Below are 20858 nucleotides of genomic sequence, written 5' to 3'. Positions count from 1 at the left end.
ATATCCGTACACATAAAATAATAATTAAAAATTTTTAAGGTAAAACTTACAAGCTAGGTGTGGTCGAATAGGTCTTTGATCTCAGCATGACAGAGACAGGCGGATCTCTGGGAATTCGAGGTCAGCCTGGTCTACAAGAGCTAGTTCCAGGACAGGCTCCAAAGCTACAGAGAAAAGCCTGTCTTGAAAAACAAATACAAACAAGTTTTTCAAATATAAACAGGTGGTGTGTGCTTTAATTTCTAGAGGAAGTGAGGGCAGCATTACATAACACCTGTAATAGGCAGGTAGACTCCAGGACAGCACGGTCAGTGCCTCAAGTGCCCCAGTGTCCCCAGCAAGCGGCCACATACTGGCTGTAGTCCTGGGAACCCACCAGAAGCGGTCTGTAAATAAGGACACCGACTGCCTGGGCGCCCACACTGTGCCTGACGCCTAGAAAGCTTAGAAGGCCCAACACAAATTTCGCTACCTGATGGCACCTTGCTTGAGTCCGTCGGACTACGACTCCCAGGAGGCCCGGGGTCGAACTACCAGTTCCGTCAAGGGCTACTGCACGTCTACCTCCAAAGGGGCGGGGTTAGACATGCGCGCGGAAGACTGGGTGGGGCCTGCGTGTCGGGGGTGGAGCAAGTAAGTGGGCGTGGTCCCAGTGAAGCGCGGGAAGTCCAGATTTTCCCGGCGGTGGTGGCTGTGTAACTATGACCCTGGAGCAGGAGCTTCGCCGTGAGTATTTTGGGGCGTGCGTGTCGGGAGCACAGGGTACGGATCGGTTCCCGCGTTAATCCTGATCCTCTCTTCCTCCCGGCAGAGCTAAACAAGGCCAAGGCCAGGGCCCAGAGGAATGGGCAACTCCGCGAGGAGGCGGTCTACTGCCACCAGCTGGGGGAGCTGCTGGCTGGCCACGGTGAGCCGCAGCGGCAAGAAGGCGGACTGGCGGCTGGGGATGGCTGGGTGATGTCGCACCGTGAGCACTCCATTCCCCTCTTCCGGCAGGCCGCTTCATGGAAGCTTTGGAGGAGCACCAGCAGGAGCTACGTCTGCTAGAGAGTGTCCAGGACACCCTAGGCAGCGCAGTGGCCCACCGCAAGATCGGAGAACGGCTGGCTGAGATGGAGAATTACTCTGCTGCCCTGAAGGTAGAGGGCCTGCACTTCTGGGATGGGTCTTCTTGTTGTAGAGAGAGGGTCGGTTCGCAAATAAGCATCCCACAATAGCTGACATGGCTGTCAGCTACACCGTTATGTCTGCTTTGGGTGCTGCCTGGCTCTTGGTAGGGAATTGGTGCATGAATGGGTTTGTGACAACTGAAACTTTTAAGGAACTATGGTTTTTGCTCTGTGGGAAGAGGAAGAATCAGGACCCATTGCTGTTGGGTGCAACACTCCAGGCTGCCCTTAGTGGTCTGGTGTGACAGCGCTGACTGGCTCCAGGGCAGAGCAGATGTCATCATAGACAGTCCTTGACACAGAAAAGATCCGACAACGTGTACAACTAACTGTCAAAATTCGGGAAACAGAAGGTTCTCTTGTAGAAGGGTAGCTTCCCCTCGGGTCAGATTTCTGGGTTTATGTGAAGGGGGATTATTTCAAAAGCTTTTTCTTCCCACGCTAGCACCAGCATCTCTACCTGGATTTGGCTGCTTCCCTGTCCAACCACACTGAATTGCAGAGAGCCTGGGCCACCATTGGCCGCACCCATCTAGATGTGTATGATCACTGCCAGGCAAGAGATGCCTTACTTCAGGCACAGGATGCCTTTGAGAAGAGCTTAGCTATTGTGGATGAGAAACTAGAGGGTAGGTGCCTTTTCCCTGGGTTCTTCCCATATCCTGCTTTCTGGGCCCTTACTTTCCACGGACTTTGTTTCTTACCTACTTGATCCTGTCAGACACCTGATTTTGTTTGTTTGTTTTTTTTGAGGCATAGTTTCTTTGTAGATTTGGAGCCTGTCCTAGAACTCTTTCTGTTGACCAGGCTGGCCTCGAACTCACAGAGATCCACCTGCCTCTGCCTCCTGAGTGCTGGGATTAAAGGCGTGCGCCACCACCGCCCGGCAGCATCTGCTATTTCTATGTATACTCTCCACGGCAGACTGCTGGTTCCCTCAATGTGACATGGGATAAAGGCTGGGCGGACCTGACAACCCCATAGCCAGAGGAGGCAGCTGAGTTCCTAGAGCTGTTGTCTTCCAGGGACACTGACCCAGCGAGAGCTGAGTGAGATGCGGGCTCGACTCTACCTCAACCTGGGCCTCACCTTTGAGAGTCTGCAGCAAACAGCCCTGTGCCATGACTACTTCAAGAAGAGCATCTTTCTTGCTGAGTGAGGCACCATCCCTACCCCAAGAGGGAGCAGGTGGTCCCCTGGGATCCTTCCAAGAGGACAGCTGTCTAAGCTGTTCGCTGTCCATTCATGACTGTGCTGCAGGCTGAGGGAAGCAGGTTTCGGCCTCAAACCGCAGCATGGTAGGGCTGGAGCCCCGGCGGTGTTAATAGCCATGTCTGGCTGGGTATCAGCAGTGCCACACGTGTTTCAGTGTCCACTGTTCCAAAGCTGGTGGCCACTGGGCACTGGGCACTCTAAGCTCCTGCCGCCCCATTCTCCACAGGCAGAACCATCTCTATGAAGATCTCTTTCGGGCCCAATACAACCTGGGTGCCATCCACTGGCGCGGAGGGCAGCACTCTCAGGCCATGCGCTGCCTGGAGGGGGCCCGGGAGTGTGCACGCGCTATGAAGATGAGATTCATGGAAAGTGAATGTTGTGTGGTAGTGTCCCAGGTAGCTCTCGTGTCTTCGTTTGTTGGGCGTGGGCCTTAGCGAGTCTGTGGGCCTCACTTTTCTTCTCTTGCCAGGTACTTCAAGATCTGGGGGACTTCCTAGCTGCCAAGCGAGCCCTGAAGAAGGCCTATAAGTTGGGCTCCCAGAAGCCTGTCCAGAGAGTGGCTGTCTGTCAGAGTCTCAAACATGGTGAGGCTGCATGGGGGCCTGGAACTGAGCCCCAGGGGTGAGAGAAGGACTCTGCTCTCCCAGCAAGAAAGACCCAAGCTTAAGTTTTGGGGAAAGTGTTAACTTGAATACAGGGTAGACTTTTGCCCAAACCTACTGCGCAGTGTGTCTGGGGCACTAGGTGTGGGAAACCAACTGGCTTTATCACAAAGCGACATTAGCCAATGGGTGCAGCGATGGCATGCTGTAGCCCAGAAACTGACGCTGATGGTCAGTAGTGTCCAGATCTTCGCACTAAGTGCTGTTCAAAAGTCCCAAGTGGTCAGTCAGGTTCCCCACTACCCCTTATACCAGTGCTCCCATGGAGACACTTTACCCTCTCCCAAGCTCCCTGCCTAAGGGAGTGCAGCTGGTAGGTGGCTGGCTGTGTGGTTGGGACCCCATGTCGTGTTGCCCTCTCACATGAGACTTTTCCCATCAGTATTGGCAGTGATCCAGCTGCAGCAGCAGCTGGAAGAGGCTGAGGGCAATGATCCTCAACGTGCCATGGCTATCTGTGAACAGTTGGGGGACCTTTTCTCCAAGGCGGGTGACTTCCCAAAGGCATCAGAGGCTTACCAGAAGCAGGCGAGTGTCCCCCTCACCCCTAGTCATCCCTGGGGGTGGGAGGAAAGCGCCAGCAATGTGTGAAGTGTGGGTCTGAACCTTACCATGCTTACTCTCCAGCTGCACTTCGCTGAGTTGCTGAACAGACCAGATGTCGAGCTGGCTGTCATCCATGTCTCCCTGGCCACCACACTGGGGGACATGAAGGATCACCGCAAGGCTGTGCACCACTATGAAGAGGAGCTGAGGCTACGCAAGGGCGGTGCCCTGGAGGTGACATACTCTTATCCCTGGGTGTCTTTCGGTGGCCCTTTCTTGAGCCTACCATTTTCCAATGGCGGGTGTGAGTGGATGCCACCCCTGAAAAGGTTGTTCCTTCCGACGACTGTCACAGTCTGTCAATTGGAGATAAGACAGGGACAAAGCACATCTTCCAGTGTCATATGACCAGCTTATGGCTGGCCAGCTGAATGCGCTAGGCAGCCACCAACTTTGCGCTTCTCTCTCTGTTCCAGGAAGCTAAGACTTGGTTCAATATCGCGCTGTCACGTGAGGAAGCGGGTGATGCGTATGAGCTGCTAGCACCGTGCTTCCAGAAGGCTTTGAGCTGTGCCCAGCAGGCCCAGCGGTTCCCCCTTCAGGTATAAACATTGAATCCCCAAATAAATCCAGCTCCTAGCTTTTGAACTTAAGACCTTACTTGTAGCCTATATATCCCCAGCCCTTTTTGTATTTTCATTCTGAGGCAGAGTCTCACTAAGCTTCCCAAGCTGACCTTGAACTTAGAATCCTCCTGCCTCAAGCCTGTCTTTCCTTGCACTAAATGCTCTCTGTGCTCCTGTTTGTTCCTGAATGGACGTCTCTGCTCCTCAGAGGCAGATTTTACAGCACCTTTATACCGTGCAACTAAAGTTGCAGCCCCAAGATGCTCCTAGCACTGAAATTAAACTGCAGAAACTGAGTGTGGCAAAAGACACAGAGGAAGAGGAGGAGGAGGAGGAAGAGGAAGAAGAAGCCAGTGAGGCCCTGGAGACCAGTGAGCTGGAGCTCTCGGAGAGCGGTGAGGGCCGAATGCTGCCTTGTGTGCTGGGTGGGCTGCACTTGCCTCTTCTGCCTGGGTCTGCTCTGAGATGTGCCTGGGATGGACTGGTGTGTATTGGAACCGTGTCTTCATGGAGCCTGCTGAGGACTCAAAGGGGTGGAACAGTTAGGAAGGGCAACCAGTGCTTCTATGGAAGCGAATGGAGGAGGCTGACAGCGTATATGGAACGGGAGACCTAATAGTCAAGCTCTCTGGGGAAATGACTGGTCAGAGGCAGTCAACACTGCTGTGATCCAGTGGCTGCCTCGTGTTCTTTGGCCGCTGTGTAGTGGAGTAGTGAGCTAGAAGTGGGCGGTGGTGGTGGTGACTCATGCCTTTAATCCCAGCACTTGGGAGGCAGAGGTAAGTGAGTCTCTGAATTCCAGGACAGCCAGGGTTACACAGAGTAACCCTGTCTCAAAAAACCATAAATCAACAAACAAATAATCCATAACAGAAGCGGGGTTTTGGTGGAGTGAGGCTGGGCTGGGAGTCTGTTTTGCTTTACCTGGCTACACAGCTCACAGACTCCAGCGTTCTACTTCCCTGCTTCTGGCTGCTCTGCCCTAGGGCTCAGGGGAGATAGCAGGCAACAGGCTAAGGGTCAGTGGCCTTACTCTTCCAGAGGATGATGCTGACATTCTGTCTCAGCGGCTGGAGGAAGATGAGGAGCTTCAGGGCTGTCTGGGCCGGCGGAAGGTAAACAAGGTGAGGACAACTGCCCTACCCCCTCCCTGCTGTCTAACACCACTGCACTGAGCTGTGCTCCTGCCCCTCACATCCTGCCCCGTGTCGGGGCGACTGCACTTACAGTGGAACCGGCGCAATGACATGGGAGAGACCCTGCTGCACCGAGCCTGCATCGAAGGCCAACTGCGCCGCGTCCAGGATCTTGTGAGGCAGGTGGGCCAAAATCCCCAGCGAGAGATCATTGAGTCCTGGCTTCCTCGGGGAGCTGTGGGCCCAGGCAATATCTCCTTTATTGCTTGTTTTCAAAAAGAGACAAGATGTGTAGCGTCCCTGCTGTGGGTGAATGCGCTGGCTAAATCAGGACAGGAAGGGACAGCAGATTTCTGGCATCCTCCCTCCTGTTCTGAGCCCTGTAGTCAGGCAGTATCTGTACCACGGCGCAGGATAGTACATGGCCTAGGAATCTATTATGATAGTATAGTCAGCAAGGCACTGGGAGGGCCAGGGCACATCCTTCTCTTTTTCTTTTGTCATACCTAAAGAGGAAAAGAGTTACACCAAGGAGTAGACCTTTGAAGCCCAGGGCCAGGACCCATCCTTTCTTTGTCCCTAGGGCCACCCCCTGAATCCCCGAGACTACTGTGGCTGGACACCTCTACATGAAGCATGCAACTATGGGCATCTTGGTAAGTGGAGTCAGGCCGGGCACATGGTGGATGTGTGAGTCAGGAGGCAAGAGAGAATGGTTCTGGGAACTGAGGCCATGTGGTCTTGCCCCCAGAGATCGTCCGCTTCCTCCTGGACCACGGAGCAGCAGTAGATGACCCAGGCGGCCAGGGTTGTGATGGCATCACCCCCCTGCATGATGCCCTCAACTGCGGCCATTTTGAGGTAGCCGAACTGCTCATCGAGCGAGGGGCATCTGTAACTCTTCGTACCAAGAAGGTGAGCCAGGGCGTGAGCTGGGCAGGCAGGGACTGTAATGAGTCTATTGTTGCTTTGCTCAACTGAGTGGCACACAGGGCCTCAGCCCCCTGGAGACGCTGCAGCAGTGGGTGAAGCTGTACTTCAGGGACCTTGACCTTGAGACAAGGCAGAAGGCAGTGTCCATGGAGAGGAGGCTCCAATTGGCCTCCTCAGGCCAAGGTAAGCAGGGCCTCCCCTATCTACTCGACTCTTGCCCTAGAGGTGGGGCCCCTCTCTCATGATCTCTTCTCTCTCCCTCAGTGCCCCACGGCTCCTCTGCCCTCCAGAGCATCCCAAGTAACCATCTCTTTGATCCTGAGACCTCTCCTCCCTCGAGCCCCTGTCCAGAACTTTCCCTGTGTACCCCTAGACCTCCAGAAGTTTCTCCGGCCCCTGCTAAGGTCTTTCTGGAGGAAACTGTGTCTGCTGTGTCCAGACCTCGGAAGAACAGGCACAGGCCAACCAGCAGCAGTAGCAGCTCAGAGGACGAGGACAGCGTGGGTCCCTGCAGGCCATCTCAGAAAAGACCGAGACCGCCCACCAAAGCACAGCAGGATAAAGCCCAGACCCCTGAGCCGTCGTCCAAAAGTAGAGAGACAGCCACAGCAACTGCTTGCCGCTCTGCTTACCGAGCAGCCATCCGAGGAGTGGGCAGTGCCCAGAGCCGCCGCATGGTACCTGGACTGCCTCGGAGCTCAGATGAGGTTCCTGCCCCCAAGGCAGCGCTCATACCCCAGGAGGAATTCCTGGCTGGGGAATGGCTGGAGTTAGATACACCCCTGAGCCGTCGGAGCAGGCCCAGTAACTCAGGGTCAGACTATGAGCGATGCTCTGTCCGGCGCCGGGCTGGTGCCAAGCAGAGTCACCTAACATGTCTCGATTGGGGCACACGGACTAAAGCAGGAGATGGCAGCCCGGCTGCAGAGCCTCCAGAGAGTCCCAGCGTGCCTAGGACCTCAGGACCCACCAGGGAAAATTGCACAGCAGGCCAGCCTTTGGTGGGTGCATAGCACCGTCTTTCCAACTTGAGACAGGTGGGGGTAAAAAACTCTGGTTTCTGACTGTCCCCTCCCTGTGTCCTTGCCTGCTAGCTTCTGGTCCAGCCTCCTCCCATCCGGATTCGAGTTCAAATTCAGGATAACCTTTTCCTCATCCCTGTCCCACACAGGTAAGGCATACATGTGCCCTCGCCTATTCCCAGACTCCTCTGTCGGTCACACAGCTCTGCCTGGGCTGTCAGCAGTAGGTTACACAGCACCCTCATGTGAATATCAGGATGGGTGTTGAGAAGGGCTCCTGACTTGGACACCCTGGTCCCTTGAGCCCCAGGGAGCCCTCCACAAGCTCAAGCAGGGACCCTTAGCACAGTATAAGAAGGTTCTATGGGCCTTAGAAATGGCCGGAAGAGCAGGTAGTCCCTGGGCTGCACAGATAAGAGGCTAGTTATCTGGAGGAGGGGGTGGGAGCGCCAGGCAAATGAGCTGGAGATGCTAAGCACACAGTAGGACCCGGGGCATCTGAGCTCAGCATGTCGTTCTTCTCTATAGCAGTGACGTCCACTCTGTGGCCTGGCTAGCAGAGCAAGCTGCCCAGCGCTACTACCAAACCTGTGGGCTACTTCCAAGGCTCACCCTACGGAAGGATGGAGCCCTGTTGGCTCCGCAGGACCCCATCCCCGATGTGCTGCAGAGTAATGATGAGGTGGGCAGCGGGGCCAGGGCCACAGGCACAGGCTACCCCTCTTACTCGGCTCTACAGGGCTGCTCACCAGATACACATTCTAGGTGCTGGCCGAAGTGACCTCATGGGACCTTCCCCCGCTGACTGACCGCTACCGCAGGGCCTGCCAGAGCCTGGGGCAAGGTGAGGTAGCCCTGCCTAGGCAAGAGGAGCTGGACATGTATGTAGTCCCCACTACCCTGCACATAGCCATGTCTGGAAAAACCCAGCTCTCCTCCAAGCATTATGCCTGTTACACGTGTACGTGTGGGTGACAGGTGGGAGCAGACAGCTCTGAGATCATGGACTCTTGGAATGAGAATTCTGAAGCCACCTAAGACACAGGGAAAGGCCAGGGAGGAGTCCAGAGGGGCTGGAGGTCACCAGGAAGCTTGTTTCCAAGAGCGGACGGTGTGAGTGTGGCTGACAGAGATTAGAGTCCTCCAGATTTATATGCAAGCTCGTGTGGTACTAAATCCTAGGCTTGTAGGAATGGGCTCAGTATTACCTCAGTATTACCTGGGCCACTTGCTTTGCCTGTAGGACTCCAGGCTCCAGGGCAGGTTCAAACTCTGACCCCGCCTACCCTATATCTGTCTCTCTTCTCAGGGGAGCACCCGCAAGTGCTGCAGGCCGTGGAGCAGCAGGGTTCAAGCCCTTCATTTAGTGCCTGTTCCCTGGCTTTGTGCCAAGCCCAGCTCACGCCCCTACTGCGCGCCCTCAAGTTGCACACGACGCTCCGGGAGCTGCGCCTTGCTGGGAACCGACTAGGAGATGCCTGTGCTGCTGAGCTGCTGGCGACCCTGGGCACCATGCCTAACCTGGTCCTCCTTGATCTCTCTTCCAATCACTTGGGCCAGGAAGGTCTACGCCAGCTTGTTGAAGGCTCCTCGGGACAAACTGCTCTACAGGTAAAGACCCAGGGTGCAGTGGGCCAACACCAGCAAGGCCGTTCACAGGTGCTGTGGTGGAGCTGGGAGAGCTGGGCAGTGCTTGGCCCTTGGGTGGGACCCATGCAGAGACCAGACTCTTTATGGGGAGGTGGGCTTGTGAGTATCAGGGAACTCAGTACCCACCCCATATCTTCTATAGAACTTGGAGGAACTGGACTTAAGCATGAATCCACTGGGAGATGGCTGTGGCCAGGGCCTGGCCTCCCTTCTGCGGGCCTGCCCCATGCTCACCACCCTGCGCCTGCAAGCCTGTGGCTTTAGCCCCAGCTTCTTCCAGAGCCATCAGGCTGCTCTGGGTAGTACCTTCCAAGGTAAGATGACCAGTAAAGTGTATTCCCTGAGCCCAGTGTTGAGAGAATTAGGACCTTGAGCAGAGGGACCCCAGGATACAAGGACCTAGCTTCTGAGGGAAGGACCAGTTCTTGTGAGCACCCCAGATATACATGTGGTTTTAGCAGGGGCTCCAACAGACGTTGGTTCTGAACCAATATTGGATGTTCTCAGGACTCATCCAGAGGAACCCAGAAGACAGATGAGCCTGGGATTAGGTGGCCATAATCAGAGCACTGTCCTGACCTCCATTCACAGATGTCCTGGCCCAGGGCCTCATTCCCCAGCAGCCAGCCATGGAAATGGGGAAACTGAGCTTGGGAGACTGGACACAACCTTTGCCTCTCAATCTCCAGGACAAAATTCAGGGGTAGCAGTTTCTTTGTTTGTTTTTCAAGACAGGGTTTCTCTATGTAGCTTTGGAGCCTGTCCTGGAACTAGCTCTTGTACACCAGGCTGGCTTTGAACTCACAGAGATCCGCCTGCCTCTGCCTCCCGAGTGTTGGGATTAAAGGTGTGTGCCACCACCACTCGGCTGAGTAGCAATTTCTTTAAAGGCTTCTGGGGTCGAAACTCTAGGGTAGGGAGAAGGCAGTGGGTATCTGCATGTATTGACGAAAGTTCTTGCCCTGTACAGACGCTAAGCACCTGAAGACCTTGTCCTTGTCTTACAATGCGCTCGGTGCTCCTGCCCTGGCAAGGGTGCTGCAGAACCTACCGGCCCATGCCCTCCTACGATTGGAGCTTAGCTCTGTGGCAGCCAGCAAGAGCAACCTGAGCCTCATGGAGCCTGTTATCAAATACCTGACCAAGGTATGAGGTGTGGAGGGGACTGCCAAGCCAGAACACTGTGTTCTGTTCATTGTAGGCCCAAAACCCAAGGTGCTACAGCTGAAACCATGCAGTACCGTGCAGAATTTGAGGAAAGGAAATACCCATGGGCTCCTGGGAGCAGAATGGTGTTACTTGAGACAAGTTACAAGGAACACACCAGGCTCCTGTGATTTTTGTTTAATTATTTTAACTTTATGTGCATTGGTGTGAAGGTGTCAGATCCCCTGGAACTGGAGTTATAGACAGACAGTTATGAGCTGCCATGTGGGTACTGGGAATTGAACTCGGGTCCTCTGGAAGAGCAGCCAGTGGTTTTTTTTGTTTGTTTGTTTGTTTGTTTGTTTGCTTGATTGATTTTTTTGAGACAGGGTTTCTCTGTGTAACAATCCTAAATATCCTAGGACTCGCTTTGTAGCCCAGGCTGCCCTCCAACTCACGGAGATCCACCTGCCTCTGCCCCCCAAGTGTTGGGATCAAAGGTGTGCGCCGCCGCCACCCTGAACCATCTCTCCAACAATCCCTATGATCTTTACAAGCCATTTATAACCTGTAGCCTGGAAGAGAGGTGCTTACTTTTCATCTCCGAACAGCTTTCTCAGGTGTGGGTCTCTGCTGGGAGGAAGGTGGCTAGGTGCCCACTAGGCATGGTCTTTTGCCCTGTGCTTGTGTCTAGGAAGGCTGTGCTCTGGCCCACCTGACCCTGTCTGCGAACTATCTGAGTGACAAGGCTGTGAGAGAGCTGAGCAGGTAACACACCTTCCCTCAGCCACCGACTGTCCTGTGAAGGAACCTGATGTGAGAGATGGGTCAGGGTGTCACCTCTTTCTGATTTCCACTGTCTCCGGGGATAGCTCTGCAGGCATACTTACCGTCCTCAAGTCTCTGTCATTCGAGAACTTTTCTCTCTGGTCTATCCTTTATTTTCCTTGGTAAAGTGTTTCTTCCCCATCATGCTCCTAGTGACTTGGCTGTCTTTCAGGGCAATGTCAAGAGTTGTCCAAAGCTGGCATTGTAGTCTTGCCTCTGACTAGTGCTATAGAAGTCCTGCCTGTGCCAAGCTGGACCAGGATTCTGGATTCTGCTAGGCTTGGTCCCCGGCTCCCAGAGCTGTGGGTTTGTCTGGGTCAGCCTTCCCTAGTAATAAAGCTAGGGCTTTCCCTGGACACTCAGTCCTTCACTTTCCATGTTATTCCAGATGCCTCCCTTGCTGCCCCTCACTTGTCTCTCTGGACCTGTCTGCCAACCCTGAGGTCAGCTGTGCCAGTCTGGAGGAGCTCTTGTCTGCCCTCCAAGAGCGGCCCCAAGGCCTCAATTTCCTTGGCTTGTCAGGTAAGAGCTGGAAGCTACAGGGTCTCCTACCATGTCTCACCTAACACAGGACTTACTTTCCAGAGGAAGGGGCAGTCACTGCTACCACCCAGGCTCTAGGAGGCTGTCATGGTGAAAGGCAGCTTATGGTATAACGGGGCCAGGGGTGAGAGACTGTCTCTGGTTACTCAGAATATGGCAGGAAGGAACCAGGTATGGCTCATACCTGTAACCTAGCATGAGGGAGACTAAGGCAGACTACTTCAAACATATCCTGAGCTACATAGTGAAGCCCCGTCTCTAAATAAATAAATAAATAAATAAAATAAAATAAAAGGAAACTCTGGACATGGTCAGCAGTTAAGGGCTACTCTTCCAGAGGACCCCAGTTCTCAGCACACACGGCAGCTCACAACCTCTGTAACTCCAGTTCCAGGGGACATGAAGCTGCCTTCTGGCCTCTGCAGGCAGACTAATTTCACATGGTACATAGATGGGCATGCAGATAAAACACCAGCACACACACAAACAAATATTTATTATTTATTTATTGGTCTTTTTGTAGGAGGCTTTTTTGTTTTTTCGAGGTAGAGTTTCTCTGTGTAGCCTTGGCTGTCCTGGAACTCACTCTGTAGACCAGACTGGCCTCAAACTCAGAGAGATTTGCTAGCTGGGCAGTGGTGGAACACGCCTTTAATTCCAGCACTCGGGAGGCAGAGGTAGGTGGATCTTTGTGAGTTCCAGCCTGGTAAACAAGAGCTAGTTCCAGGACAGGCTCCAAAGCTACAGAGAAACCCTGTCTCGAAAAACCAAAAACCTAAACAAAACAATAAAAAGCATTAAGGACTGGGACTGGAGAGGTGGCTTGGTGGTTAAGAGCACTGGCTGTTCTTCCAGAGGACCTGAGTTCAATTCCCAGCACCCACATGGTGGCTCACAACTGTAACTCCAGTTCCTGGGAATCTGATGCCTTCACACCAATGCACATAAAATAAAGTTAAATTATTTAAAAAACACATTAAGGACCTTTTCCACGGGTATAGTTCTTCATTCCTTTTTAAAACTTTTGTTTGCATTTTTTAAAGATTTATTATATATACAGTGTTTTGCCTACATGTATGTCTGCACTCCAGAAGAGAGCACCAGATCTCATTATAGATGGTTTTGAGCCACTATGTGGTTGCTGGGAATTGAACTCAAGACCTCTGGAAGAGCAGCCGGTTCTCTTAACTTGTGAGTGGACTCCCCAGCCCTATTTGCGTTTATTTTTAAGAGCTTTAAAAAAAAAAAAAAAAGATTTACTTGCTTTGTGCAAGACATGGTGGTGTGTGCCATTAACCTGGCACACACCATTAATTTAGACTAGCTGGCAGCTAGGGCCACACCAAGACCCTGTCGCAAAACAAAAAGATTTGCTCATTTTTCTTTTGTTTGTATGGGTGTTTTGCCTGTATTTATGTATGTGCACCATAGGCATGTCTGGTAACCCTGGAATTGGATTTACAATCCTGGGGTCAAGGAACCCAACCAAGAGTCTCTGTAAAAGCAGTCCATACTCTTAACCATTGAACTATCCATTTGCATTTATTTTATGCTGAATTTACTCTTGTGTTATAAATTTGTTTCTTTAGTCTTTTGGGGGAGTGTTATGTTTTCTTCTGCACAACCTCCTGGCTTTTCAGTGAGAATCATTTCATTGAGGCAGAGGGAGCTCAGGAATGGATTAATCCACCATGAACTCTTTAAGTTCAACAATACATCTTAGCTGCTTTGTTACTAGAAAATCTACAACCAAATCTTTAAATTCAAGGTGTTCAGTGCCACTGTTTGGCCTGGCAAACATCTCCCAACTCCACCATTAGACCTCTGGAATGGCACACACATTACTTTTTTGGTTTGTTTTGTTTTAAGGTTTATTTATTATGTATACAGTGCTGTCTGCATATATGCCTGCAAGCCAGAAGAGGGCACCAGATCTCGTTACAGATGGATGAGAGCCAACAACCATGTGGTTGCTGGGAATTGAACTCAGGACTTCTAAAGAGCAGCTAGTGCTCTTTAACCACTGACCCATCTCTCCAGCCCCTACACATTGTTTTTTTAAGGTGCTACCTTCCGGATACTTGGTGACTTTTCAGATAGGCATGCATACTCTGGAACAGGTGTTTCACAGGTGTTCTGAAAGTGAATAGGAAGATTAGAACCTCTTGATTTGCATGATAATCCAGGGCTTTCTGGGTCAGGAGAGTAGCAAACCAGTGTCGCATACAGGAAGTTATTTCCTCATTCTTGTGGGCAGGAAGGTGACTGGAATCCAGGGTGCTACCAGCTCCACTAAAGGACTCTCCTTCCTCCTTCCTGGTAGGGGGAGTTACTCATACCCTCCCTGCTGGAAAATGGGCTTTACTACCACCAAAGCGTTCTCCACCTTAGAGCTGTACCTGGTGGACTGGCCCAGGCACTGCCTTGCTCGGCTGAAATTTGATAAAACCTGAGTATCTTCCTGTGCCTTACTCCCCGCTTCCTGCACACTGGCATTTCTGACACCTGTGCCATTTCCTACAGCTCCATGATATCTCAGGCCTAATGATCGAGTCCTGGCATTCAGTAGCCTCCAGAGATCCTTGGGTCCACAATATACAAATTTCAAAACCTTGTTGAGTACATTTTACGTTGAGGCAAGCCAAAATGTAGACTCTGAGATACGGCATGAGCACCACGCCTCCTGTGTGTGAGGTGGAAAAGCCTGCCTGCAAGTTAAACCTACCTCCCCCTGCCCTCACAGGCTGCTCCATCCAGGGGCCCCTGAGCTCCGACCTCTGGGACAAGATCTTCGTGCAGCTGCAGGAGCTGCAGTTGTGCAGCAGACACCTGAGCACACAGGACCGAGACGCCCTGGTTGGGAGACTGCCGGCCGGCGCCTGCTCACTGGACCAAGGTCCCAAGCTCTTCTTTAAATGCTTCTGATCCTGGCCCTGTCGTTTCTGCACCCCCCCCCCGGAAAAAAAATAACTTAATAAACTAAGCTCCTGTCCCATTCGTGTGTCTGTCTGGGAAAGGGGTGGACGATGTAACTTAAATCCTTAGCAGACGCTGCTTGCCCCAGAGCGCAAGCTCAGGCACAGAGGACGAGCGCCGACCCACTGATTGGGCTTGCTCTGTGCGCAGGCTTAAGTTGGGAGAATGAGCGCCGAGCTGTCGATTGGGCTTCCCGGCAGGCGCAGGCGGAAAAAGCGAGCCCCGAGCTGCTGTCGCCATCTCCGGGATTCCAAACGCCCCAGGTACGCGGCAGCTATGGCTGGGTCCCGCAGCACAGGAGCCCTTTGGGCTAAGAGACCCGATCCCGTCTCCTTTGGGCTCAGCGGCCCTTGCCGCGCGGTCCGTGTCTCAGTAGTCGGTGGGCGCTGTCAGGTGGCATTACTGGCTCATAGCTCAGGTTTCCCTGACTGTGAGGGTGCTCACCTTTCTCCGGGGACTCCGCAGGCTGTTCCTAGCTCCTGCGACCTCAGTAGCTCAGGCTCCTCATCGGGCCACTCCATCTCAATTTGCCTACCTTCTTTGAACTTTTGTTTTCGCCCCATTTCAAATCCTGAGGCGGGTTTTAACTGGTTAAGCCACTGACCTCAACTTCCTTATTAGACAGGATCTTCCCTGGGCCCTGCTTCCACCCTTTATAGATGGCATCAACTAGCAAGCTTGCCTTGGTTCATTCCTCCAGTAGCTCCCACAGAATTAGGGTGAAGCCCTCCTCCACTCACACTCTCTATAGCCCTAGACACCTAGTTCTTCCAATTTCCATTGAAAGGTGTTGCAACCGTGGGCCCTTCCCCCAAGCTCAAGATGCTAGCCGGATTCTTCCATCAGGTGCTCTTCCCTACCTTAACCAAGCTTCCAGGAAGTACTCTCCTGGCTATCCCATGACAGCCCGTAGCATCCTATGTTGTTCCTATAGAGAGCAGGAACGCTATTCACAAGGCTCTGACCCCCCCCTCCCAGAGCCCTGTTCTTGAGTCGGGGACCCCTTGAGTTAGTGTTGGCTTTGCTTCCCAGGTCTCTGTGCTGTAGCTGCCAGGGCCTGCAGGATGTTTCACGGAATCCCAGCTACTCCTGGCGTTGGAGGTGAGTATAACCTAAGCTGGAAGAAAATGGAGGGGCCCAGGCTTCCCTACTGCAGGGACTGTTGGGGAAGGGACCACATTGCCACCTCCATCCCATATTCATAGGCCTTGGGGAGTGGCGAGTGCCAGAGCCTGTTTATGGTAGATTCTGAGGGTCCAGCAATACCCTGCTGGGTAGAGACAATGAGCTGCAATGTGGCCAGAACCTCTGGCATCCTGAGCATCCCTGGGTTTCCAACCCTAGGCTGTGAAGCATGTGGCAGACTTTTATTTGTACCATGTAATAGTTCTATCGGCAAAGTATGATCACCTCGCTGTGGGTGGAGAGCTAAGCCCAGCATTCAGTCTGTAGGCTCTTAGAGGCAGTACTGGTAGGAGGTGAGTCTAGAACCCCTATTCTCTAGTTCCCTCTGAGCTCTTTGGTACATAGCATGGGAAGTAGCTGAGATGGGACAGCCCCAGGGTCATCTTGTGATCACCTGTCAGCTCCTGCTTGCTCTGTTGCAGCCCCTGGGAACAAGCCGGAGCTGTATGAGGTAAGTAGTAGATATTTAACTGGCCACAGCCACTGCAAACACCATGTGACGGTCGCTGACTCCATAACCACCTACTGATGCTGACTGTCTTGCCCACTTTCCCAACAGGAAGTAAAGCTGTACAAGAATGCTCGGGAGCGGGAGAAGTAAGTTAAATATCTGAGCTGCCCCCAGCGCACACGCATGTGCCCATCTGGCGTCCGTGCCAGACCCAGCGGTCTCCTCCCAAAGCTACCACCACACCAGTGGTTGGGGAGGAAATGGGGTCAGGCTAGGAAGACAGTTCCTGAGGATTATCTACCAGGAATGGAGTGAGGGGTGGGCTGTATTGTGCCATAGCTACAGAGCAGCAGTTGGCTGCCCTGGGTTCCAGATGCCAAGGCTTCCCGGCTTCGGAGCTGTGCCCTGACAGATGGCTTTGTCTTAGGTATGACAACATGGCGGAGCTGTTTGCAGTGGTGAAGACCATGCAGGCCCTGGAGAAAGCGTACATCAAAGACTGTGTCACCCCTAATGAGTGAGCAAGCCTGTGGCTTCACATGTTGGTGGCCACCAATTCTCAGAAGCGTGTTTCTCCCTTCCGTGATGCTTGTGGGTTCGATAGGCAGCACACATGTAGGTCTAGGGCCTAAGCTATGGTGTAGTCCTGGTGGCTACCAGCTTCGGGGCCTTGTCAGCCGGGGACATTCTGTAAGGGTGAGTGTGGTTCTGACCTCGGGAGGTGAGCTGCCGCCTGGGGACAGCATAGTCTAAGATATCACTGTCCAGCATGGGTACTGGCACTTTGTTCAGAGATGACAAGCCAGCGTGACTGGACCAGGAGCTGCCCGGTGGTAAGGGATGTCTGACACCTCCGTTTGGGGTGAATAGAGTAGACATCTGGGCTCTTGCGCTGAGTTCCTGGTCAGCCCACACAGATTCCTTGTGATAGTTATGGCACACCTCCCTGCTCTTGTCCAGAACTCTCTTCGTGTACAGACCCATTAGGAAGTCTTTGGCCCTCCCAGCCCTTCCGTGAAAGCTGCTGTATCTATACTTGCTGAGGTGGGGGGGGGGGCATTATGAGCCAAGCTAGACTCTTCTCAGCCCCCAGCAGCAACTGGTCCTCTTCCCTAGATACACTGCAGCATGCTCCAGGCTCCTGGTCCAGTACAAAGCTGCCTTTCGACAGGTTCAAGGCTCAGAGATCAGCTCCATTGATGAATTTTGCCGGAAGTTCAGAGTGAGTGAACCAGTCCTTCCCTCCATCCTGCAGGAAAGGTGTGGTGGGATGTAGGGATAATACCCTGGCCTCCTGGAGGCCCGGTGATGCCCTGAGACCATGTCCGTGCCCCCTAGCTGGACTGCCCACTTGCCATGGAGAGGATCAAGGAGGACCGACCCATCACTATCAAGGACGACAAGGGCAATCTCAACCGCTGCATCGCAGATGTAGTTTCGGTGTGTTCCACAGCTCCTGGGAGGGCCCTGCGGGGACTAGGGGGAAGGAACTACCAGCCTGGGTCAGTCATGAGTGTGTATTCGTGGAGTTCCTGGTGCTAAGCAGTAGCCTGGGAGGGGTCACCACAACTGTGACTGAGGAGAGAAGCATCCATAGAGCCTGAGTCCCCCATATTGAGTTCCATACTGTGAAGGGAAACATACACATGATCTACATGGATTGAAGGGGTTGTGTAGGAGTGTACCCCAGATTCCCACACTACTCTCACAATTGTGATCCCCAGTGTGTGTAGACCCAGAAGGTCGGTAACCTAGGCAGGTCTTCCGTGTAGTCCTCAGAAAGGAACCACTAATATACAGTGTGGAGAGGAAGATGGATGGGACCATGGCCCTGGTGACAAGTCTGTAGGCCGCAAAGGGTCTCTGCACCCCTACTGAATGGGATCCCTACTGAATGTGTTCCCAGCTCTTCATTACAATCATGGACAAGCTGCGTCTGGAGATCCGTGCCATGGATGAGGTGCAGGAGTTGGGCAGGGAACCCGGGCCTGGATGGAGGGGAACAGAGTAAGGTAGGTAGGGTCTCAGCCTGGCCCTCGTATCTGTAGATTCAGCCGGACCTTCGGGAGCTAATGGAGACCATGCACCGAATGAGCCACCTGCCTCCAGACTTTGAGGGTCGCCAAACAGTCAGCCAATGGTAAGTGGCTCTCCTGAGCAGGTGGAGCCCCGTGGTGACATCATAGCCCTACTGCTCATACACACTTGTGCCTGTGTCCCTAGGCTGCAGACCCTGAGTGGAATGTCGGCGTCTGATGAGCTGGATGACTCCCAGGTTCGCCAGATGCTCTTCGATCTGGAGTCAGCTTACAATGCCTTTAACCGCTTCCTACATGCCTGAGCCTCACCCAGGCCGGAACGAGACTGATGGAGATGTACTGCCCCAGTTCCCCAGTATCTACGCCTGTCTTAGATGTCTATGTTGTCAGCGGGTTACTCCCAATAAAGATCTGTCTGACCTTCCTGCTATGGGCAGCTATGCTGAGCCCACCCTGTGTGATCTGTCTAACCTCCCAACCTTATAGCAAAGCCCTGGGGTGCAGAGCCCCTGAAGCCTCTGCTCCTAAACCAGCAAGGTGTCCTGGCCCTTTTGCTCATCCCACACTTAGAGCTGCCTTCATGGGGAGATGCTAGCTGGGCAATTATAGGGGCAAGGTAAGTCCTCGCAGCTCTTGGAATGGGGAGTGCATAGACTGGCCACTGGACCAGGTGTGGCTAGAATCTAGCAATCTGGGTGGCTGCCTCCTTGCCCACCATCATTCCCTTCCTAGCAGCACCTGAGTTTCCATAAATTCAGTCCAGACTACAGGTAATTCACCTCCTCCACAGTACTGTGCTGAATAAGACACTATGACCCTGCCATGTGACATTTAGTCCTCCAAGGACCACTGTGGCGGCATCTGTGTTGTCAGAATAAGGAGCCCCATTGCTTTTGGGTGTGGGTTTGTTTTTTTTTTTTTTAATTGATGTTCTTCTTTGTTGTTGGTTGGTTTGGGTTTTTGTTTGTTTTTCGAGACAGGGTTTCTCTGTGACAGGGTTCTAGTCCTAGCTGACCTGGAACTTGCTTTGTAGACCAGGCTGGCCTCAGACTCAAAAAGATCCACCCTCCTCTGCCTCCCAAGTGCTGGGATTAAAGACGTGTGCCACCACCGCCCCAGCTACTTCTGTTGTTTTCTGAGACAAGAGCTCACTATGTAGTCTGGCTGGCCAGGAACTTCCTGTATAGACCAGACTGTCTTCCAACTCACAGAGAGATCCTCCTGCCTCTGCTCTGTCTCCTGAGTGCTAGAATTAAAAGTGTATATCACAACGCCTGGCCTTTTGGTTTTTTTTGAGACATAGTTTTGCTTTGACATAGGTACTTGAATTTAAGATAATCCTCCTGCCTCAACCTCCTCAGTGCTGAGATTGCTGGTGTTTGCCATCAATGCCAATGTTATGGCAGGGTTTAATTGAACCACTTGTCCTCAGGAGCTAGTCAGATTGTCCACCCCCACCCCCACCCCCACCCCCACACATACCATTTTTGGTGCTAAGGATTAAACCTAAAGTCTTGTGCATGTCACTAGGCAAATGCTTTACCACTAAGCTACATTCACAGCTCTTAGGTTTTGGGGTGTTTGGGTTTTTTTAGTTTTTAATCTTATGAATATAAGTATTTTGCCTGCATGTGTGTCTGTGCACCACATGCTTGATTAATGCCATAGGGGCCAAAGAAGGCTTTGGATCCCCTGGAACTAGAGTGAGAGGCAGTTAGAAGCTACCATGTCGGTGCTCAGAACCCGGGTCCTCTGGAGGAAGAGTCCTAACTGCTGAGCCATTTCTCCAACCCCTCCTTGTTGTTTTGTTTGAAATGGCCTCACTATGTGGCCCACACTGGCCTCAAATACAGTTCTGACTCTGCCTCCCTGGTGCTGGACTAACAGGTGTGTGCCACCATGCCTAGATCAGACCTGCTCCAACCCACTTCACTTTTTTTTTTTTTTTGGTTTTTGCTTTCTCCAAAACAGGGTTTCTCAGTGTAGCCCTGGCTGTCTTGGAACTCAGAGATCTGCCTGCCTCTGCCTCCCTGGTGCTGGGATTAAAGGTGGGCTATTTTCATTGTTTCTGAGACAGGATCTCACTTTGCAGCCCTGGCTGGCCTGGAACTTGTGTAGACCAGGCTGGCTTCCAACCCAAAGAGATCTTCCTACCTCTGCTTCCCCAGTGCTGGGATTAGGGGAGTGTACTGTGAAGCCTGGACTTCACTTCTTCTTATATTATATGTAGCTGCTGAATTAAGGCTTGCAATGGTCACAGGGAATTGATTAAAGTAGAATTGTTTTGCTCTATTGTAATTTTTACTGTGATAAAATATAGAAGTTGCCACTGTAGTCATTTTGGTCACAGTTCAGTGGCATTAAAGGTCACACTCAGTGTGGTCATCGCTACTGCTTCATCTCCCAGATGAACCTTTGGTGCAGTCACACCAGTTCCCAGGTGCTGACCTCACTTCCTCTTTATTCGCCCGAGGGAGCAACTGCTATGGCTTACAATAGAGCCTGAGAGGACAACTCCAGGAGCTATGTTGCCCCTTTAATCGTGTGAGTCCTAAGAGTAGTTCATCAGACCTGGGGGCAAGTCCCGTTACCCAGTGAGTCATCTCACCTACCCAGACATTGGTTTATATACCGTCTCAAACAATGGTGGCAATGGCTGTGAGCTTGCTGGAAATGATACGGCAGGTAAAGGCCACGGCGGGTGACAGAATACACCAGACAGACAGAG

The 20858-nt window shown here is 52.6% G+C and overlaps 2 protein-coding genes across 3 annotated transcripts; both read left to right on the top strand.

The window, feature by feature from the left end:
* The first annotated feature begins 639 nt into the window (after window positions 1-639).
* On the top strand, window positions 640-14490 carry Tonsl (tonsoku like, DNA repair protein). 2 transcript variants are annotated; one of them, XM_048454580.3, is made up of 26 exons: window positions 640-726; window positions 812-907; window positions 997-1139; window positions 1615-1798; window positions 2195-2324; window positions 2611-2782; window positions 2857-2971; window positions 3432-3577; window positions 3677-3829; window positions 4072-4197; window positions 4430-4616; window positions 5263-5345; window positions 5451-5540; window positions 5941-6013; window positions 6109-6272; window positions 6350-6473; window positions 6555-7291; window positions 7385-7461; window positions 7844-7994; window positions 8078-8156; window positions 8622-8923; window positions 9105-9276; window positions 9933-10108; window positions 10803-10876; window positions 11325-11458; window positions 14223-14490. In XM_048454580.3, the coding sequence occupies exons 1-26, from the start codon at window positions 702-704 to the stop codon at window positions 14402-14404; spliced, it is 4095 nt and encodes a 1364-aa protein (XP_048310537.3). In that variant the 5' UTR covers window positions 640-701; the 3' UTR covers window positions 14405-14490. The 2 variants fall into 2 exon arrangements, with proteins under 2 accessions (XP_048310537.3, XP_048310536.3); XM_048454579.3 differs by having other exon boundaries at window positions 7841-7994.
* A 98-nt stretch (window positions 14491-14588) lies between these two features.
* Vps28 (VPS28 subunit of ESCRT-I) lies at window positions 14589-18554 on the top strand. The gene is made up of 10 exons (XM_048454581.3): window positions 14589-14718; window positions 15488-15556; window positions 16063-16091; window positions 16200-16237; window positions 16519-16608; window positions 17208-17313; window positions 17430-17531; window positions 17998-18051; window positions 18140-18231; window positions 18315-18554. The coding sequence occupies exons 2-10, from the start codon at window positions 15520-15522 to the stop codon at window positions 18430-18432; spliced, it is 666 nt and encodes a 221-aa protein (XP_048310538.1). The 5' UTR covers window positions 14589-14718; window positions 15488-15519; the 3' UTR covers window positions 18433-18554.
* Window positions 18555-20858: the final 2304 nt, after the last annotated feature.

The sequence above is a fragment of the Myodes glareolus genome, chromosome 19 (assembly GCF_982192425.1).
Source record: "Myodes glareolus chromosome 19, mMyoGla1.1, whole genome shotgun sequence".
Lineage (NCBI taxonomy): Eukaryota > Metazoa > Chordata > Mammalia > Rodentia > Cricetidae > Myodes > Myodes glareolus.
The sequence above is the reverse complement of the archived record's forward strand: the minus strand, read 5'-3'. Positions and strand labels throughout refer to the sequence as shown.